This window comes from Salvelinus namaycush, chromosome 4, assembly GCF_016432855.1.
Source record: "Salvelinus namaycush isolate Seneca chromosome 4, SaNama_1.0, whole genome shotgun sequence".
Classification (NCBI taxonomy): Eukaryota; Metazoa; Chordata; class Actinopteri; order Salmoniformes; family Salmonidae; genus Salvelinus; species Salvelinus namaycush.
This window is the reverse complement of record NC_052310.1, coordinates 76,952,218-76,972,677: the sequence shown is the minus strand read 5'-3', so window position 1 is coordinate 76,972,677 and position 20,460 is coordinate 76,952,218. Positions and strand designations below refer to the sequence as shown.

The 20,460-nt window shown below is 43.4% G+C and overlaps 1 protein-coding gene across 1 annotated transcript in view; it reads right to left on the bottom strand.

The window, feature by feature from the left end:
• The window catches only part of LOC120046834 (protein sidekick-2-like), a 200,304-nt gene that overhangs the window by 26,619 nt on the left and 153,225 nt on the right, over positions 1–20,460 (bottom strand). The window contains exons 33-42 of the mRNA XM_038992381.1: positions 16,969–17,025; positions 15,609–15,710; positions 12,393–12,508; positions 12,014–12,200; positions 10,861–10,998; positions 10,208–10,366; positions 9,653–9,778; positions 8,024–8,188; positions 7,629–7,769; positions 6,114–6,252 (exon numbers count right to left, since the gene is read on the bottom strand). Coding sequence (XP_038848309.1) covers positions 6,114–6,252; positions 7,629–7,769; positions 8,024–8,188; positions 9,653–9,778; positions 10,208–10,366; positions 10,861–10,998; positions 12,014–12,200; positions 12,393–12,508; positions 15,609–15,710; positions 16,969–17,025 — 1,330 coding nt within the window. The remainder of the gene's footprint in view (positions 1–6,113; positions 6,253–7,628; positions 7,770–8,023; positions 8,189–9,652; positions 9,779–10,207; positions 10,367–10,860; positions 10,999–12,013; positions 12,201–12,392; positions 12,509–15,608; positions 15,711–16,968; positions 17,026–20,460) is intronic.

Genomic DNA, 20,460 nt, shown 5'->3' with positions numbered 1-20,460 from the left:
GCTGTGATTAATCCTAATTTACTGTATGGTAATACACAGAGCCAAACATTAATATGCTGTGATTAATCCTAATTTACTGTATGGTAGTACACAGAGCCAAACATTAATATGCTGTGATTAATCCTAATTTACTGTATGGTAATACACAGAGCCAAACATTAATATGCTGTGATTAATCCTAATTTACTGTATGGTAATACACAGAGCCAAACATTAATATGCTGTGATTAATCCTAATTTACTGTATGGTAATACACAGAGCCAAACATTAATATGCTGTGATTAATCCTAATTTACTGTATGGTAGTACACAGAGCCAAACATTAATATGCTGTGATTAATCCTAATTTACTGTATGGTAATACACAGAGCCAAACAGTAAAATCCTGTGGTTAATGTAGCACAGAATTGTCTAAAATGTCATTGTATGCTGTAGCGTTAATATTTCCCTTCACTGGAATAAACAGACCTAGCCCAAACCATGAAAAACAGCTCCAGACCATTATTCCTCCTCCACCAAACTTTACAGTTGGCACTATGCATTCAGGCAGGTACTGTTGTCCTGGCATCTGCCAAACACAGATTTGTTTGTCGGACTGCTAATTGGTGAAGCGTGATTCATCACTCCAGAGAACACGTGTCCACTGTTCTAGAGTCCAATGGTGGCGAGCTTTACACCACTCTAGCCGACGCTTGGCATTGCACATTGTGATCTTAGGCTTGTGTGGCTGCTCGGCCATGGAAACCCATTTCATGAAGCTCCCGATGAACAGTTCTGGTGCTGACGTTGCTTCCAGTGGCAGTTTGAAACTTGGTAGTGAGTGTTGCAACCGAGGACAGACGTATTTTACTCACTACGCGCTTCAGCACTCGGTGGTTGTTGCTCCTAGAGGTTTCCACTTCACAATAACAGCACTTACAATTGACCGGGGCAGCTCTAGCAGGCAAAAATTTGACAAACTGACTTGGCCATTCTACTGCCAATGTTTGAATATGGAGATTGCACGGCTGTGTGCTTGATTTTATACACCTGTTAGCAACGGGTGTGGCTGAAATAGCTGAATCCACTATTTTGAAGGGGTGTCCACATACCTTTGTATATATAGTGTATCCTATGAATCACATTGGCTATGCATTGCCTGTCTGCAAGGAATTTAAAACATTGTATCAACTATTAGCTTAGTCAGCCCAAGCTCATGGGAGAAAACTTTAAACATTATATAAAATATTCTGGGCCCTCAGAGTTTCCTGTGCCAGTGAGCTCCGGACAGACAGAGCTATAGGCTATTTGTGCAAGGGATAAGAAGTAATCAGGTAGACCTATTTAATGACGTTTCCACCCGACCAGAGTATGACATTTTTATCTCCTTTCATGCTGAGTGGGTATTGAAAGGGAGAGAGCTGGAAAAATTTAGCAAATAGGCTACATTGAGGAACTATTGTCATTCTCAATGGACGTAAAAACAGACTTTGTTTACTTACTGTTTGAGGCAAAGAAAAAATGACTTTGAGAAGCTCCACAGTGATGGTAGCCTAGGCCTAGTTCTATGCGTAATCAAGTGTGTGTCCTCACTCAAGACTGACATGTGCGGTCCAAACAAAAGACAATAAATACATTTAAAACTCGTAAATGGAATTAAATAAACCAAAATTTGTAAGCCTAGGTTGTGCGCTCTGCAAATAATGTGTCCACACCTACAATGACAATGGTAAGACTTTAATAATAATATATATATAATATATTGAATGCATTAACATAAGTTACCATAACTAAAACGTAGATTATAAATGATGGGAATTAAGGGTAAATGTACGACTGGTGATACTGGTGTGCCATCCCCGTTGCCTCCACAATGGATTAGTCCACTCAGACAGGCCTCCACAATGGATTAGTGCACTCAGACAGGGGTGAATCACACATGTGTCTCGTGTGCCATAATTGTTTTGCCATTGCTCGACTAAAAAAATCTTGACCAAGCATTCGACCAGTCGACTAAATGGGGTCAGCCCTAGTTTGGAACAAAAGCTGTCACGGGATAATTTATATACCCTAGCATGACTTTATCCGGCAAACATTCTGCTTCAAAACTCAGAAGGACAGAAAGGGTCTCCTCAGTCTCAAGCTCGCCACTAGGTCTGCATTGCACCAAATGGCATGTATCACAGACACCGGGGATCCTCAACTTCAGTCGATCCATCTCAACACTCAACACCACCCCAGTTATCACTCCTTTCAGCTGCACTCCAAAGAGCAAAGCAGGATGCAGCTTTTGTCCCGAGTCGTGAAACGTGTAGCGCCCTCTCCCTCTGGGCAGCAGACACACAACAAATCTATACTTTGACCATATTGACAGAACCCAGCCTAACACCACAAACGGATCTGCCAAAAGGCATGGATCCACTTTCTCTATGAATCGTACTACCTCTGGGCCAGAGTCATCTCGGGCATTTTCCTGATCATCAGGGTGAGGCCTGGAAGCCTTCCTCTCACCTGTCAGCGCAGGTTCTTACTCTTCACTTCTGTCAGGAGAGTGATCTTTTCCAGTTCACTATCCGTCGACTGCTCACGGTTTTCAGGAGCGTAACAAGTAATTATCTGTCCTGTACTTGACTCAAAAGAGAAATTAATTGGTTTATATTTCACAGTTTGAACCTCACACCCTTCTTTGTGGCTCACACCATCTTTTCTTCTATTCCATGGGGCGTCATCTTAACATGTGCTGACAATACAACACAACAGATGAACCGGAATGACATTTACTCTCACGGTTGGCCAAAATTAAATAGCTGAAAGCCACGCCCCTACTAAGTCAAGCCTCCGGTCTTCTGCTCTAACCCGGTGGATCACAGCTCAATAACCCAACTGGCTGGGTCAAAATAACCCAACATTTGTTCTGTCCACTATTTACCCAGCACCGGGTTGAATTTAATCCAACCTTTTTTAAGTGCAGGCCAGCTAAAGCAAAAGCTTAAAGTTTTGAAATAGTATTTGAACCCAGGTCCGGAATATACTGCATCATAAGAAAGCAGCTTTGTGTTTTACAGTGGAAATATGGGGTTAATAGGAGAGTATACATTCCATCACAGCAAAAAGTCTGTTCCATCCATCGGCCTAAGTTGGACTTCTCCATGCATGATTCAAGTCATAGGCGATGTCCAAATACCCATACTGGTGTTCTACATTTTTGGCTTTTTGGGTATGCAAAAATATAACATTTTATAGTACGTGAAATTTTGGAAATTGAGTTTGCTTTAAATGCCAGAATGTAATACTTATTTCGGCTTTCATTTATAGAATTCCCTGCACACTTTTGAGGAGGAGAATTGTCTTTTCACACCCACTGCGTCTGACAACAGCTGATAATTAGAATAAGGGAGAACGCAATAAATGAATGGCGGGGAACAGGCTCATTAGATGACGCCTTCTCAGTATGGATTATGTTGATATTTGCTGCTTACTGCATACCTTTTTACTAAACAGGACATTCTAAATAGTATGTAGTATGATTAGTACACAGTATGTAGTTTTAGTAAGCGGTAGGCAAGCCACATTTCAGACACAGCCATAGGGTTTTCTCAATAATGATAAACGCAGTACCATAATACTTAGCATTGTAACTATACAGTATTGTCAAAAACATATTCAAACCAGTCAATTTAAAGGTGCAATGAGTAAAATGGTCAAACTCAAGGTACTGCAAAGACATTTGTTTACATGCCAAGTAGGGCCGGGACGATACCAGTATCTCAATATTTTTTCCATGGCAAAAATTAAAATACGAAGCTATTTGATCCTTTAAAAACCTGCTGTATGTAACAAATGGTATGCTATAGCTTGGAAAATACATACATTTGACTCTGGATGACAACATGATCATGTTCTTGGTGTGGCCATAGCTAGAGACATGTTCTTGGTGTGGCCATAGCTAGAGACATGTTCTTGGTGTGGCCATAGCTAGAGACATGTTCTTGGTGTGGCCATAGCTAGAGACATGTTCTTGGTGTGGCCATAGCTAGAGGCATGTTCTTGGTGTGGCCATAGCTAGAGGCATGTTCTTGGTGTGGCCATAGCTAGAGGCATGTTCTTGGTGTTGCCATAGCTAGAGACATGTTCTTGGTGTGGCCATAGCTAGAGGCATGTTCTTGGTGTTGCCATAGCTAGAGACATGTTCTTGGTGTGGCCATAGCTAGAGACATGTTCTTGGTGTGGCCATAGCTAGAGACATGTTCTTGGTGTTGCCATAGCTAGAGACATGTTCTTGGTGTGGCCATAGCTAGAGGCATGTTCTTGGTGTTGCCATAGCTAGAGACATGTTCTTGGTGTTGCCATAGCTAGAGACATGTTCTTGGTGTGGCCATAGCTAGAGACTTGTTCTTGGTGTGGCCATAGCTAGAGACATGTTCTTGGTGTGGCCATAGCTAGAGACATGTTCTTGGTGTTGCCATAGCTAGAGACATGTTCTTGGTGTGGCCATAGCTAGAGACATGTTCTTGGTGTGGCCATAGCTAGAGACATGTTCTTGGTGTGGCCATAGCTAGAGACATGTTCTTGGTGTGGCCATAGCTAGAGACATGTTCTTGGTGTGGCCATAGCTAGAGACATGTTCTTGGTGTTGCCATAGCTAGAGACATGTTCTTGGTGTGGCCATAGCTAGAGGCATGTTCTTGGTGTGGCCATAGCTAGAGACATGTTCTTGGTGTGGCCATAGCTAGAGACATGTTCTTGGTGTGGCCATAGCTAGAGACATGTTCTTGGTGTGGCCATAGCTAGAGACATGTTCTTGGTGTGGCCATAGCTAGAGACATGTTCTTGGTGTGGCCATAGCTAGAGACATGTTCTTGGTGTGGCCATAGCTAGAGGCATGTTCTTGGTGTTGCCATAGCTAGAGACATGTTCTTGGTGTGGCCATAGCTAGAGACATGTTCTTGGTGTGGCCATAGCTAGAGACATGTTCTTGGTGTGGCCATAGCTAGAGACATGTTCTTGGTGTGGCCATAGCTAGAGACATGTTCTTGGTGTGGCCATAGCTAGAGGCATGTTCTTGGTGTGGCCATAGCTAGAGGCATGTTCTTGGTGTGGCCATAGCTAGAGGCATGTTCTTGGTGTGGCCATAGCTAGAGACATGTTCTTGGTGTGGCCATAGCTAGAGGCATGTTCTTGGTGTTGCCATAGCTAGAGACATGTTCTTGGTGTGGCCATAGCTAGAGACATGTTCTTGGTGTGGCCATAGCTAGAGACATGTTCTTGGTGTGGCCATAGCTAGAGACATGTTCTTGGTGTGGCCATAGCTAGAGACATGTTCTTGGTGTGGCCATAGCTAGAGACATGTTCTTGGTGTAGCCATAGCTAGAGGCATGTTCTTGGTGTGGCCATAGCTAGAGGCATGTTCTTGGTGTGGCCATAGCTAGAGACATGTTCTTGGTGTGGCCATAGCTAGAGACATGTTCTTGGTGTTGCCATAGCTAGAGGCATGTTCTTGGTGTGGCCATAGCTAGAGGCATGTTCTTGGTGTGGCCATAGCTAGAGACATGTTCTTGGTGTGGCCATAGCTAGAGGCATGTTCTTGGTGTGGCCATAGCTAGAGACATGTTCTTGGTGTTGCCATAGCTAGAGACATGTTCTTGGTGTGGCCATGGCTAGAGACATGTTCTTGGTGTGGCCATAGCTAGAGACATGTTCTTGGTGTTGCCATAGCTAGAGACATGTTCTTGGTGTAGCCATAGCTAGAGGCATGTTCTTGGTGTTCCCATAGCTAGAGACTTGTTCTTGGTGTGGCCATAGCTAGAGACATGTTCTTGGTGTGGCCATAGCTAGAGACATGTTCTTGGTGTGGCCATAGCTAGAGACATGTTCTTGGTGTGGCCATAGCTAGAGACATGTTCTTGGTGTGGCCATAGCTAGAGGCATGTTCTTGGTGTGGCCATGGCTAGAGACATGTTCTTGGTGTGGCCATAGCTAGAGACATGTTCTTGGTGTGGCCATAGCTAGAGACATGTTCTTGGTGTGGCCATAGCTAGAGACATGTTCTTGGTGTGGCCATGGCTAGAGACATGTTCTTGGTGTGGCCATAGCTAGAGACATGTTCTTGGTGTGGCCATGTCTGGTTACTGACCTGGTATAGACACCGTTCTTACGACAGAAGGAGTTCTTGACGGACAGCCGTCGGTTGTTGAGTTCCAGGGCGGGGAAGCGTCCCTCGTCCAGGCTGACCATATCTCCATGGGTCAGGGCATTACAGTTGGAGTTGTTCCCTGATGAACACACATAGGGAGACACTGTGACTACAGGCCAGAGGGACGGACGGACAGGCAGGTGGGGGTTAGTGATGCTGTATGTCATGTATCCCACTCTAGTACTGTTACTACTGTATGGCTGTGCCCCAAATGGCTCCATATTCCCTATATAGGCCCTTGTCAAAAGTAGTGCACCACATAGGGAATAGGGTGCCATTTTGCACGTACACTATGAGTTGTATAGAAACACTAGAGGATGAATCATGGATGGATGTTTTTCATAATATTCTGTTATGTACTCTACCACTACTAATGTCACTACTGAGTTCTATAGAAACTAGAGGAGTGACTGGAATGATTCCAGAATGATGTCATCACAAGTATATTAGGCGATTGAAGCCAGGCATCTAAATACTGATTATAGATTCCACAATATTCAACAAAAACACAGCCTTTAAACCTAAACTAAAGCCCACAAAGTCTAGGTCAATAGCCTTATCAGCTGATGTTGATGTAAAGATGCTGATTTAAAACTGATTTGTGTTGTTACTTCTCTGACCTCTGACCTACCTCTTCTTAGTGAGAGCTTTGATCAGCAGACTCTATTGGGCCTGGGTCTACAGTATGATAATATATTCCCTGCCTATGAGTGAAGTAGGATTCTACGAGAAGGCAAGGGTCCAAACATCAACTACCCCCCTGATATACCAGGCCCCTCCAAAGACATCTGGGAGCGAAGCTGTCATTATGCAAATAGTCACTCTATTTGCAGTCACACTAACAAGCTGATCTGTTAACTAGGACTGGTCCAGTATTCCATGAGGGGGTTACAGGGGGTCTGTGAGAGTATCTTTGTGTGAGAGAGCAGAGAAGAAAGGGAAGCGAGAGAGAAGGGAAGAAAGGACCTCTTGTGTTTCGTCTGTCAGTCAGAAACATGGGCAGTGACCCGCGGGATGCCCTACCCTGGCAGGATTGCCCGTGAACCAGACTGGCACTGACAGTGCCACACAGCAGAGATAAGTGTTGAGCCAGAGGAAATACCTGCTGATTTCAGAGAGGAGCAGACAAGATACTGTAGGCCTTCTACTATACTCTGCTATACTCCTCCTCTACTATACTCCCCCTCTGCTATACTCCCCCTCTGCTATACTCCCCCTCTGCTATACTCCCCCTCTGCTATACTCCCCCTCTGCTATACTCCCCCTCTGCTATACTCCCCCTCTAATATACTTCCCCTCTATAGATCTCTCTATCCTTTCCCCTCTTTCCTCTCCCTATCACTCACTCTCCCTCCCTCCCTCTCTCCATACTACCCAAAACCAAACCATAACCATAACAAATAGCTTGTTGCCTAGTAATATCAGGTCAATGACATCTTCGTCTCTGCCTCTCACCTGAGTCAGATTTCTTGGCGTACTTCTTGCTCTGTCCTCTGATGATGAGGATGAAGACCAGAAGGAGGATGAAGATAAGACCTACCAGGGCCACCACCACCAAGAACCACCACTCCTCGTAGAATGGCGCCACCTTTTTGGCTGGAGGGGAAGAACACATATAACAACTGGACTAAACACAGGGACAGGGCAGGGAGCACTGATGCAAAGGTAGCATCTGAAAATGACTGTGGTACATTTGTGTTATACTGATTAGTCTTATATTAACATGAAAACCTTAAGCTCAATGGCTTGTGCGTGTCCCAAATAACACCCCTATGAGCCCTGGCCAGAAGTAGTGTACTAGGGAATAGGGTGACATCTGGGACATACTGTAGATATATGAAATAACTCACCAGATATGGAGGCTGAGGGTGGACTAGGAGACCCGTAGCCATAGTCGTTCACGCCAATAACCCGGAAGTCATAACTAACCCCTTGCTTCAGAATGTCCATGTTGAAGGCGTATGACGTCACTTCCTTTGGGATGTCCTTGATCAAGATATCCCACAAGCCCTCATCTGTTGGCAGAGTAGAAGAAGTAGAATGTATTTCAATGAGTAGTAATCAGACATGACAAAACATAGTGGTAAAACAGACTCATTGATATAAAAGCTTATTTAAAAGCCTATGGTATGAAAACAATATGACAATGTCCAAGGTAACTCATACCACATACACATTATGCAAGTTATATATTTTACAGCTTCCATATGGGGATTTCTGGTCTTTGAGAGGTACAAAAACTGATCTAAAACATGGGTAGGTATGATTCACAAGAGGGACCATTATGGGATGTTTCATGTTTGCTTTTGCAATGGCTGCCAGAATCCATAAGGGCTAAGTGCTAATAACCATAAATATCATTTGGAGTTTGACAGCGTTCATGGAGTGCTCAAGAACATCAGCCAACACCAGAGTTTATGTAACGTTTATGTCAGTAGTGAAGAAGTGAAGATATGAAGGATCAATTGAATGTGTAGAAACGCCAGCAGTTTTCCCTGACTATGACAGACTGTGCACTAGTAACAAGAAGAGCTGACTAGTCCTACTGATGTGGTTAGGGGCAGGGTCACTTGGACAGTGGCAGGATATTAGGATAAGACAGAGGGTCAGGGGGGTTGGGGTTTAGGGGTATGTGTTTGTGGCATCCTAATCATCCTCTAAGGCCCCCAAACTCATCTCTGGTCCTCCAAGCCAGTTCCACTGCTTTTTTCCCATTGTTCCCCTCTAGTCAGGGACTGATTTAGACCTGGGACACAAGGAGTGTGAAATTAAGTATCAGGTAGAACAGAAAACCATAAGGTTGAATAGCCCTGCTTTAGGGAGATCAATGTAATCCATACGGAGCTAAGCCTCTGCTGCCTAAAGGGGTTTCCCACCATGTCAGTCAGTCCAATACTCTCAACATCTGGGGCTTAGTGCCCCCAAATGATAGTGAAATCCATCCCTCCCTCCCTCTGTGCCTCCCTCCCTACATCCATCATCCATTTATTCCCTCTGTACGGCTGTCCCTGTGCACCGATGACGTGGACGTCGATTATGGCAGCCCCCCGCACCTCTCTGATTCAGAGGGGTTGGGTTAAATGCAGAAGACACATTTCAGTTGAATGCATTCAGTTGTGCAACTGTCAAGGTATCCCCTTTCCCCCCTTTCCCAATCACAGATGAAACGTGATACTACGTCTCAAGCTCTGCTGCACCTCAATCAGTACTCCATTAAAAGAATAGAGAGTGAGCCTCACCATCTGTGGAAACACATTGACACTCTATTAGACAGATTATTCCTGTCGAAGCAAGTATCAGGCCCGGGCTAAGAGATTGCATGATTGGAAAGAATGTAAACTGTGAATCAATCTGGAAGTGTCCAGTATGTGAACCAGGGTTCACTGAAGATGCACTGCTGAGGCTCTTAGTTCCACTAGAAGCTAAAAGGAATAAGTCAAGCAGTGGTGTCCAGTATGTGACGTGTTGGGTGTATATACCTGAAGGTCTGGCCTCGATGACGTAGCGTGTGATAGGCGACCTCCCGGGGTCACCGTTGGACCAGTGGATGGTAAGAGCTGAGCCGTACCGGGAGATGAAAGGCTCTCCAGGGGGCCCCGGGGCTCCTGCATGGGGTCAACGGTTAGAGAAAGGTTTGAGGGTCAGGCAGCCTCAATATACTTTCAAAAATATTATGGCGCATTCAGGGCCTAATCTTAAATTGAGACCAGCACACTCTGACATTTGTAAATCATGCATTGATGTTAATTGAAGATTTGTACAGAATGTTGAGCTAAGTGGGGCGGCAGGTAACCTTGTGGTTAGAGCGTTGGGCCAGTAACCGAAAGGTTGCTAGATCGAGTCACCGAGCTGACAAGGTAAAAATCTGTTGTTCTGCCTCTGAACAAGGCAACCCACTGTTCCTAGGCCGTCATTGTAAATAAGAATTTGTTCTTAACTGACTTGCCTAGTTAAATACATAAAAAAAAGGGGGCATATTGCAAGTTAGAATTTGGGCCTCAGTGAACTATAAAGACAGCCAAAGAGAGACAAACCTTCCCCAGGCCCCATGGTGATGTTAGCCTCCACCTCAGGCCCGTATGTGAACGTCTTGGCCCGGATCCTGAAGTTGTAGGTCACCCCATCAGCCAGGTCCTTGATCTTCATCCAGAACGGGGCCCCTTTGACGTCCACCGTCACTATCTTACTGACGCCTGGGGGGGAGGGGGAGTGAAGACAGTCGGCACAGGCCACGGAAGATTCTAGACAAACACACCACATTTAAAATGGGGCTAATACCCAGGGAATGGATTGGAACAACATGAAACACACACACACACTGACATAGGCACAGTCCAACAGTTGTTGGGACATATATGGGAAATTATTGAAAAGGGTTAACATAGTAACATTATCAAATGATTCAGCATGTCATTTGGTGTCAACAAACAAAATGAAGGCCACCACTCATTCAGTAATGAAAAATTGTAGTTTTCAATGTAGTTATTAAGTTATTTGGATCGTTGATGTTTAGCCACAAACAGTGAGATTGAGCTCGTGTCCCAAATGACAATCTACTCCCTATATAGGTCAAAAATAGTGCACTACATAGGAAATGGGGTGTCATTTGGGATGCATATTCAGAAATGTGCATTCATTGTGAATTGTCAGATGTGAGATGTGGGACATGACGAGGTGGGTGTCTTACCGTCAACAGGGGTGCAGGGCTCGTAGACCAGCCGGTAGCCCTCCAGGATGCCGTTGGGGTAGGTAGGCTCGCCCCAGGACACGTTGACCGACGTGGTGGTCAGCTCACTGAAGTGGATGAAGCTGGGAGCGCTGGGGGCTGGAATTCAAAGGACACACAGGTCAGAGGTTAGGGGTCAAATGTTAAGGGTTAGGGGCCATAGACAGTAGTGCTACATCTTGGATTGTGTACTTTGACAGCCTTTTTATGATGGCCTCAGAACACAGGACAATTTGAGTTATGATTTCTATTTTGAAGATTGGAAAGACATTGCAAAAACTATTTAGGATATGTTGTTTGTTTTTAGTCATTTTCTATTCCCATGACAGCCATCATATCGTCAGGCTCCAGTGCCTATAGGCTACAGTGCCATAGACGAGCTTGTGACACTAACACAGTACAGCTAACACAGCTCTCATTGTGTGATGAGCCTCCTGCTACCAGTCCTGTGCATCTCTTCTCCTCAACACGCTTGTCACCTGCTTCCGTCTTTTCCACCAAAAAGGCTAGAGCCCTCTGTATCTACCAGCCCCTTACACCCCTCCACTCCCTCTTGAGATATCAAACACAGAAAACTGCAAACATTTTCCTTTTTACGAGGGGATTGGATGAAACACACATTTCTACAGTGACTGTTCAGAAGGGAGGGAGGAAGACCATTGGAGGGGAAAACTATCTGGCGACTGTCTTCTGTTGCTATTTAGAACACTGAGCCAGAGACAAAGCATTTCCAAGAAACCACAGGAAGGAGCTTGGAGAAAAAAATGACTTTTAGCCTCTAAACATTTTCATACCATCTTATATCAAACAAGACTGCCCAGGGAACCAGCGGATGAGTCAAGAGACTGAAAGAGGTAATAGAAAGGGAACTGATGTTTATGCTGTGTGGTTTCTAACATTCCTGGCTTGGCATGCTGACAGCAACAATTAGGTGCATTGTATAAAAGCTCACAGATAGAAACCCCTGGATGGTTTGTGGGAGTTGGAGGAGGAATGAGTCAATAGAATTGCTTTCTTTTCATTTTAAGATAGACAGCTCCTGTGTGTGTGTGTGTGTGTGTGTGTGTGTGTGTGTGTGTGTGTGTGTGTGTGTGTGTGTGTGTCCCTCCCTTACCAGCCTGTTGTGTACGGCCCCTGGTTGGGGGGCTTCGGGGCCCGTCCCCTGCTGCGTTGAAGAGGGCCACACTGATCATGTAGGTGGTGTATCCAGTCAGGTTCTTCAGCTTGACCCCTCCCTCTGGCAGGAACAGGGTGCGCAGTCTCTCCGTCTCATTCTTGCGCTGGATCTCCCAGAAGTACACCTGGAGGGAGAAGGAGGAGATATGGAGAACATACACATCTTATCCCACAGCAAAGATGGCCTTTAAATCCCACTGGGATTAAAGAGAAGCAAACATGTGTAACTGCCATTACATTTGAATGACTTCGATTGGAATTATTTAAATGATAAGAATTCTATGGTAACTCCATCCTTGTGAAACCCTCCTCTTCACCTTGTATCCCTGGATGTCTCCGTTCTGAGTGTCCAATGGAGGAGGCTCCCACGTCACGTCCAGCTGGGTGGCCGTTGCTGATTGGATGACCACGTTCTGAGGTGGGGCGGTGGGTACTGTGAAAAAATAAAGACGAAAAATCAAGCAAGAAACAACATTAAAAACAGAATAGATTTCAGTGAAACCCTTTTCAGTGTTTTTTTTGCCTCACTGTTCCTGGAAACACTTCAACACTATTGTCTATCTGCCTGTGTGTGGACTGGTAGCTGTTTGGCTGAGAACAGGGAAAACCATCCTCACTGTACACTCCCAGGCTTTCACAGTCAAAGACATGGGGAGTTAACCTGTTTGGGCTGCAGGGGGAGTATTGAGTAGCCAGATAAAAGGTGCCCATTTCAAACGGCCTCGTACTCAATTCTTGCTCGTACAATATGCATATTATTATTACTATTGGATAGAAAACACTATCTAGTTTCTAAAACCGTTTGAATTATTTCTCTGAGTGAAACAGAACTCATTCTGCAGCACATTTCCTGACCAGGAAGTGGAAAGTCTGAAATCGATGCTCTGTTCTACTTCCTGCCTATACATGGGCATGATACGTAAGAGTCTACGTGCACTTCATACACCTTCCCCTGTATGTCAAGAGGCGGTGAGAGAAGAAATTTCGTGTTTATCTTGGTCTGAGGTGGAATAAAAGCTCTTTGTATGACGTGACCGTCCATTTTCTGTTTTCTGGAGCGCGCGAAAGGGGACATGGATTTGCCTTCTGTTTAGCTGTCGTTATGGACGACTAATATCTCCGGCTATGATTTTATTTGATACATGTGACCATATCATCGTAAAGTATGTTTTTTCAATATAGTTTCATCAGATTATTGAACATTTTTCGGGAGTTTTGCCGTGTTCCGTTCTCTTCCGTTTGTTGACTTGGAGAGCTTTGTGCCACTTGGCAAGTGCGCGTGCTAAATCGAGAGGGAAAATGAACGTTCTAAATCCAAACAACGACTGTTCTTGACAAAGGACACCTTCTACAACATTCTGATGGAAGATCACCAAAAGTAAGAAACATTTTATGATGCTAATTCATATATCTGTCGTGCATGTGAATTAGTCGTGGGCGCCCAACTTTGGGGTACTCAGCTATACCGAAGCTGGATGTCGTAATGAAGTTATTTTTTAGAATTCTAACACTGCGATTTCATTAAGAACTAATGGATCTATCATTTCCTATACAACATGTATTTTTTACTTATGTTTATGAATAGCTATTTGGTCAGAATATGTGTGTCAGAAAACGTGTCAGAAAAATATCGTTGCTGTTTAGACGTTGTGGAAAAAGTAGCTAAGTTAGCACAATGTGTAACCACTGATTTCAGCTCTAAATATGCACATTTTCGAACAAAACATAAGTGTATGTATAACCTGATGTTATAGGACTGTCATCTGATGAAGAAAATCAAGGTTAGTCAAAAATTATATATCTTTTGCTTGTTTGTTACGATCGCTAACTTTTGCTACTGGGAAATTGCTTGTGTTTTTGGCTATTGTGGTAAGCTAATATAACGCTATATTGTGTTTTCGCTGTAAAACACTTGATAAATCGGAAATATTGTCTGGAATCACAAGATGCCTGTCTTTCAATTGCTGTACACTATGTATTTTTCAGAAATGTTTTATGATGAGTATTTAGTTATTTGGCGTTGGTGTCTGTAATTATTCTGTCTGCTTTCGGTGCAATTTCTGATTGTAGCTGCAATGTAAACTATGATTTATACCTGAAATATGCACATTTTTCTAACAAAACATATGCTATACAATAAATATGTTATCAGACTGTCATCTGATGAAGTTGTTTCTTGGTTAGTGGCTATTTATATCTTTATTTGGACGAATTTGTGATAGCTACTGATGGAGTAAAAAACTGGTGGAGTAAAAAAAGTGGTGTCTTTTGCTAACGTGGTTAGCTAATAGATTTACATATTGTGTCTTCCCTGTAAAACATTTTAAAAATCGGACATGTTGGCTGGATTCACAAGATGTGTACCTTTCATATGCTGTATTGGACTTGTTAATGTGTGAAAGTTAAATATTTAAAAAAAAATATATTTTGAATTTCACGCCCTGCACTTTGAGCTGGCTGTTGTCATAAGTGTACCGGTGTCGGGCTGCAGCCATAAGAAGTTAAGAAAAGTGAATGCATCCTGAAACCTGAATGAACTTAATGGTACCAATTCAATAGATGTTTGCCAAAATCAGCTTGACAAGCAGAATAATCCCCCTGCCTTCAGGGAGGACAGATAGTCTATAGTTCTACTGTTCAGGGAGGTCAGATAGTCTATAGTTCTACTGTTCAGGGAGGACAGATAGTCTATAGTTCTACTGTTCAGGGAGGACAGATAGTCTATAGTTCTACTGTTCAGGGAGGTCAGATAGTCTATAGTTCTACTGTTCAGGGAGGTCAGATAGTCTATAGTTCTACTGTTCAGGGAGGACAGATAGTCTATAGTTCTACTGTTCAGGGAGGACAGATAGTCTATAGTTCTACTGTTCAGGGAGGTCAGATAGTCTATAGTTCTACTGTTCAGGGAGGACAGATAGTCTATAGTTCTACTGTTCAGGGAGGACAGATAGTCTATAGTTCTACTGTTCAGGGAGGACAGATAGTCTATAGTTCTACTGTTCAGGGAGGTCAGATAGTCTATAGTTCTACTGTTCAGGGAGGTCAGATAGTCTATAGTTCTACTGTTCAGGGAGGACAGATAGTCTATAGTTCTACTGTTCAGGGAGGTCAGATAGTCTATAGTTCTACTGTTCAGGGAGGTCAGATAGTCTATAGTTCTACTGTTCAGGGAGGTCAGATAGTCTATAGTTCTACTGTTCAGGGAGGACAGATAGTCTATAGTTCTACTGTTCAGGGAGGTCAGATAGTCTATAGTTCTACTGTTCAGGGAGGTCAGATAGTCTATAGTTCTACTGTTCAGGGAGGTCAGATAGTCTATAGTTCTACTGTTCAGGTCCTCCGTTGTTTGTTTTTAGTTGATGATTGAAATGACAAGAAAAGCAGAGAGAAAGAGAGAGAGAGATTGTGTGTGTGTGTGTGTGTGTGTGTGTGTGTGTGTGTGTGTGTGTGTGTGTGTGTGTGTGTGTGTGTGTGTGTGTGTGTGTGTGTGTGTGTGTGTGTGTGTAACCTCACTCCCTCACTCTGCGACTTACCTGCCTCTCCTACAAACACTTCCTGTGGTGTGCTGGTTGGTCCCTCCCCCACAGCGTTATACACACTCATCCTGATCTCATAGCGCTTGTGTTTGCTCAGGTCTGGGGAACAAGGAACAACACTGACATTAACCAACAACCCAGCACAATATTTAATTTCACTTTTATTTAACCAGAAAGGACCCTTGAGGTTAGAAAACTATTTTATGGGGGCGACCAATACATGCCAGAAAAAACATTTGTTGATTTTGTTCAAATACATGTCGTATGCAGCAGTTAGAGTCTATCCAAGGATGTAATTGAGTTGTTATTGCGTACTGGAAAGCAATACCCTGAAATATGTGACCGTCTGGTTTTGTGCTGCTTAACAAAACAAATACAAGTTCATGAGCTCATGAAACTTGGAATGGACAAGCAAATCTACCAGCTATTCCTATTGAAAATACAATCCAACCACATAGACAGAGCGTCTTTAAATCAGGGCTCACGTAGTGGTCTGTTTGAGCACACTGTCAGAACAGACAAACAAAGCATTTGGCAACGACTCCATTGGACTTAGTTTCACTCTCCATTTCCTCATGACTCCAACTCAAGGCAGCTGACTGTATCATATACATTTCCTCATGACTCCAACTCAAGGCAGCTGACTGTATCATATACATTTCCTCATGACTCCAACTCAAGGCAGCTGACTGTATCATATACATTTCCTCATGACTCCAACTCAAGGCAGCTGACTGTATCATATACATTTCCTCATGACTCCAACTCAAGGCAGCTGACTGTATCATATACATTTCCTCATGACTCCAACTCAAGGCAGCTGACTGTATCATATACATGGCTACAGATAACACACTGAGTAACTTATTTCTGCTTTATGACGAAATTGTGTGTGGTGTGAATGTGTATGAGTGTGTCTACCAGCACTAGGGCACTGTGCTGTTCAGACTGTGTTTCATCAGCAGTGAGACAGACTGTGTTTCATCAGCAGTGAGACAGACTGTGTTTCATCAGCAGTGAGACAGACTGTGTTTCATCAGCAGTGAGACAGACTGTGTTTCATCAGCAGTGAGACAGACCGTGTTTCATCAGCAGTGAGACAGACTGTGTTTCATCAGCAGTGAGACAGACCGTGTTTCATCAGCAGTGAGACAGACCGTGTTTCATCAGCAGTGAGACAGACTGTTTCATCAGCAGTGAGACAGACTGTTTCATCAGCAGTGAGACAGACTGTGTTTCATCAGCAGTGAGACAGACTGTGTTTCATCAGCAGTGAGACAGACTGTGTGAGACAGTGTGTAAGACAGACTGTGTGAGACAGAGTGTGTGAGACGCAGGCAGGCCTGTGAGGACTTACTATCCAGCTCATACTGGGTGAGAGAGGACTCGCTCAGGTTTCTCACGCTGTAGGGGGCTGTGAGGGTGATGGGTCAAACATGAATAGGAGAGAGAGGGCAGTCAGAAGAGAGAGGGGGGTAGAGAAGAGACATGTTATTTTGTTAGTGTGGTACCGCAGTGCCAAGTATAGGTCCAAAAGACTACTTAACAGCTTCTTCCCCCAAGCCATAAGACAGCCAAACAGTTCATCAAATGGTTACCCAGACTATTTGCATTGACATTTTTTAAGCTGCTGCTACTCAGTGTTTATTATCTATGTTTTTATACATACATACATACATACATATACACACAAACACATACATTAATATATATTTATATATGTGTGTGTAACGGTTTTCGTCATCTGAAGAAGAGTAGTCGGACCAAAGCGCAGCGTGGTAAGTGTTCATATTTTATTTACACTGAACACAAAACAAAATAACAAGAGAATAAATGAAACCGAAACAGTCCTGTAAGGTGCAGCAACACTAAACAGAAAATAACTACCCACAAAACACAGGTGGGAAAAGGCTGCCTAAGTATGGTTCTCAATCAGAGACAACGATAGACAGCTGCCTCTGATTGAGAACCACACCCGGCCAAACACAAAGAAATACAAAACATAGAAAATGAACATAGAATGCCCACCCAAACCACACCCTGACCAAACCAAAATAGAGACATAAAAAGCTCTCTACGGTCAGGGCGTGACAATTCAGTTGAAGTCGGAAGTTTACATGCACTTAGGTTGTAGTCATTAAAACTAGTTTTTCAACCACTCCACACATTTCTTGTTAACAAAACAATTGTTTACAGACAGATTATTTCACGTATAATTCACTGTATCACAATTCCAGTAGGTCAGAAGTTTACATACACTAAGTTGATTGTGCCTTTAAACAGCTTGGAAAATTCCAGAAAATGATGTCATGGCTTTAGAAGCTTCTGACAGGCTAATTGACATCATTTGATTCAATTGGAGGTGTACCTGTGGATGTATTTCAAGGCCTACCTTCAAACTCAGTGCCTCTTTGCTTGACATCATGGGAAAATCAAAAGAAATCAGCCAAGACCACGGAAAAAAAATTGTAGACCCCTTACATTACCACATTAATCTGTACAAACAATAGTACGTAAGTGTAAACACCATGGGACCACACAACCGTCATACCGCTCAGGAAGGAGACGCATTCTGTCTCCTACAGACGTACTTTGGTGCGAAAAGTGCAAATCAATCCCGTAACAACAGCAAAGGACCTTGTGAAGATGCTGGAGGAAACAGGTACAAAAGTATCTATATTCACAGTAAAACGAGTCCTATATCGACATAACCTGACAGGCTGCTCAGCAAGGAAGAAACCACTGCTCCAAAACCGCCATAGAAAAGCCAGACTACGGTTTACAACTGCACATGGGGAGAAAGATCATACTTTTTGGAGAAAAGTCCTCTGGTCTGATGAAACAAAAATAGAACTGTTTGGCCATAATGACCATTGCTATGTTTGGAGGAAAAAAGGGGAGGCTTGCAAGCCGAAGAACACCATCCCAACCGTGAATCACGGGGGTGGCAGCATCATGTTGTGGGTGTGCTTTGCTGTAGGAGGGACTGGTGCACTTCACAAAATAGATGAAATCATGAGGAAGGAAAATTATGTGGATATATTGAAGCAACATCTCAAGACATCAGTCAGGAAATTAAAGCTTAGTCGCAAATGGGTCTTCCAAATGGACAATGACCCCAAGCATACTTCCAAAGTTGTGGCAAAATGGCTTAAGGACAACAAAGTCAAGGTATTAAAGTGGCCATCACAAAGCCCTGACCTCAATCATATAATTTGTTGGCAGAACTGAAAAAACGTGTGCGAGGAGGCCTACAAACCTGACTCAGTTACACCAGCACTGTCAGGAGGAATGGGCCAAAATTCACCCAACTTGTTGTGGGAAGCTTGTGGAAGGCTACCTGAAACGTTTGACCCAAGTTAAAGAATTGAAAGGCAATGCTACCAAATACTAATTGAGTGTATGTAAACTTCTGACCCACTGGGAATGTGATGAAATAAATTAAAGCTGAAATCAGTCATTCTCTTTACCATTATTCTGACATTTCACATTCTTAAAATAAAGTGGTGATCCTAACTGACCTAAGACAGGGAATTTTTACTAGGATTAAATGTCAGGAATTGTGAAAAACTGAGTTTAAATGTATTTGGCTAAGGTGTATGTAATCTTCCGACTTCAACTGTATGTATATACAGTGGGGAGAACAAGTATTTGTTTCTGTACCAAATATTAAGTTCTGCTTTTCTGATGTATCAAATACTTATGTCATGCAATAAAATGCAAATGAATTACTTAAAAATCATACAATGTGATTTTCTGGATTTTTGCTTTAGATTCCGTCTCTCACAGTTGAAGTGTACCTATGATAAAAAATTACAGACCTCTACATGCTTTGTAAGTAGGAAAACCTGCAAAATCGGCAGTGTATCAAATACTTGTTCTCCCCACTGTATATATATATACACACAGTGCTTTCGGAAAGAATTCAGACCCCTTGACCTTTTCTACATTTTGTTACGTTACAGCCTTATTCTGAAATGGATAAAATATTTTTTCCCCCTCATCAATCCACACACAATACCCCATAATGACAAAGCAAAATTTAAAAAAAAATATATATATTTATAATAAAAAGAAAAGGGAAATATCACATTTACATAAGTATTCAGACCCTTTACTCAGTACTTTGTTGAATCCCCTTTGGCACTGATTACAGCCTCGAGTCTTCTTGGGTATGACGCTACAAGATTGGCACACTTTTGGGGAGTTTCTCCCATTCTTCTCTGCAGATCCTCTCAAGCTCTTTCAGGTTGGATGGGGTGCGTCGCTGCACACTATTTTCAGGTTTTTCGTCCCAGATGGCATCCCAGCCGCGTCCTCAGAGCATGCGCAGACCAGCAGGCTGGAGTGTTTACGGACATATTAAATATTTCCCTATACCAGTCTGCTGTCCACACATGCTTCAAGATGGCTACCATTGTTCCTGTCCCCAAGAAAGCAAAAGTAACTGAACTAAATGACTATCGCCCTGTGGCACTCACTTCGGTCATCATGAAGTGCTTCGAGAGACTAGTCAAGGCTCACATCACCTCCACCCTACCTGATACCCTAGACCCACTTCAATTTTCTTACCACCCCAATAGATCCACAGACGATGCAATCGCCATCGGACTGCACACTGCCCTATCCCATCTGGACAAGAGGAATACCTATGTAAAAATACTGTTTATTGACTATAGCTCAGCATTCAACCCCAAAGTACCCTCCAAGCTCATCATTAAGCTTGAGGCCCTGGGTATGGACCATGCCCTGTGCAACTGGGTCCTGAACTTCCTGACGGGCCATCTCCCCAGGGGGTGAAGGTAGGAAACAACACCTCCACTTCGCTGATCCTCAACACTGGGGCCCA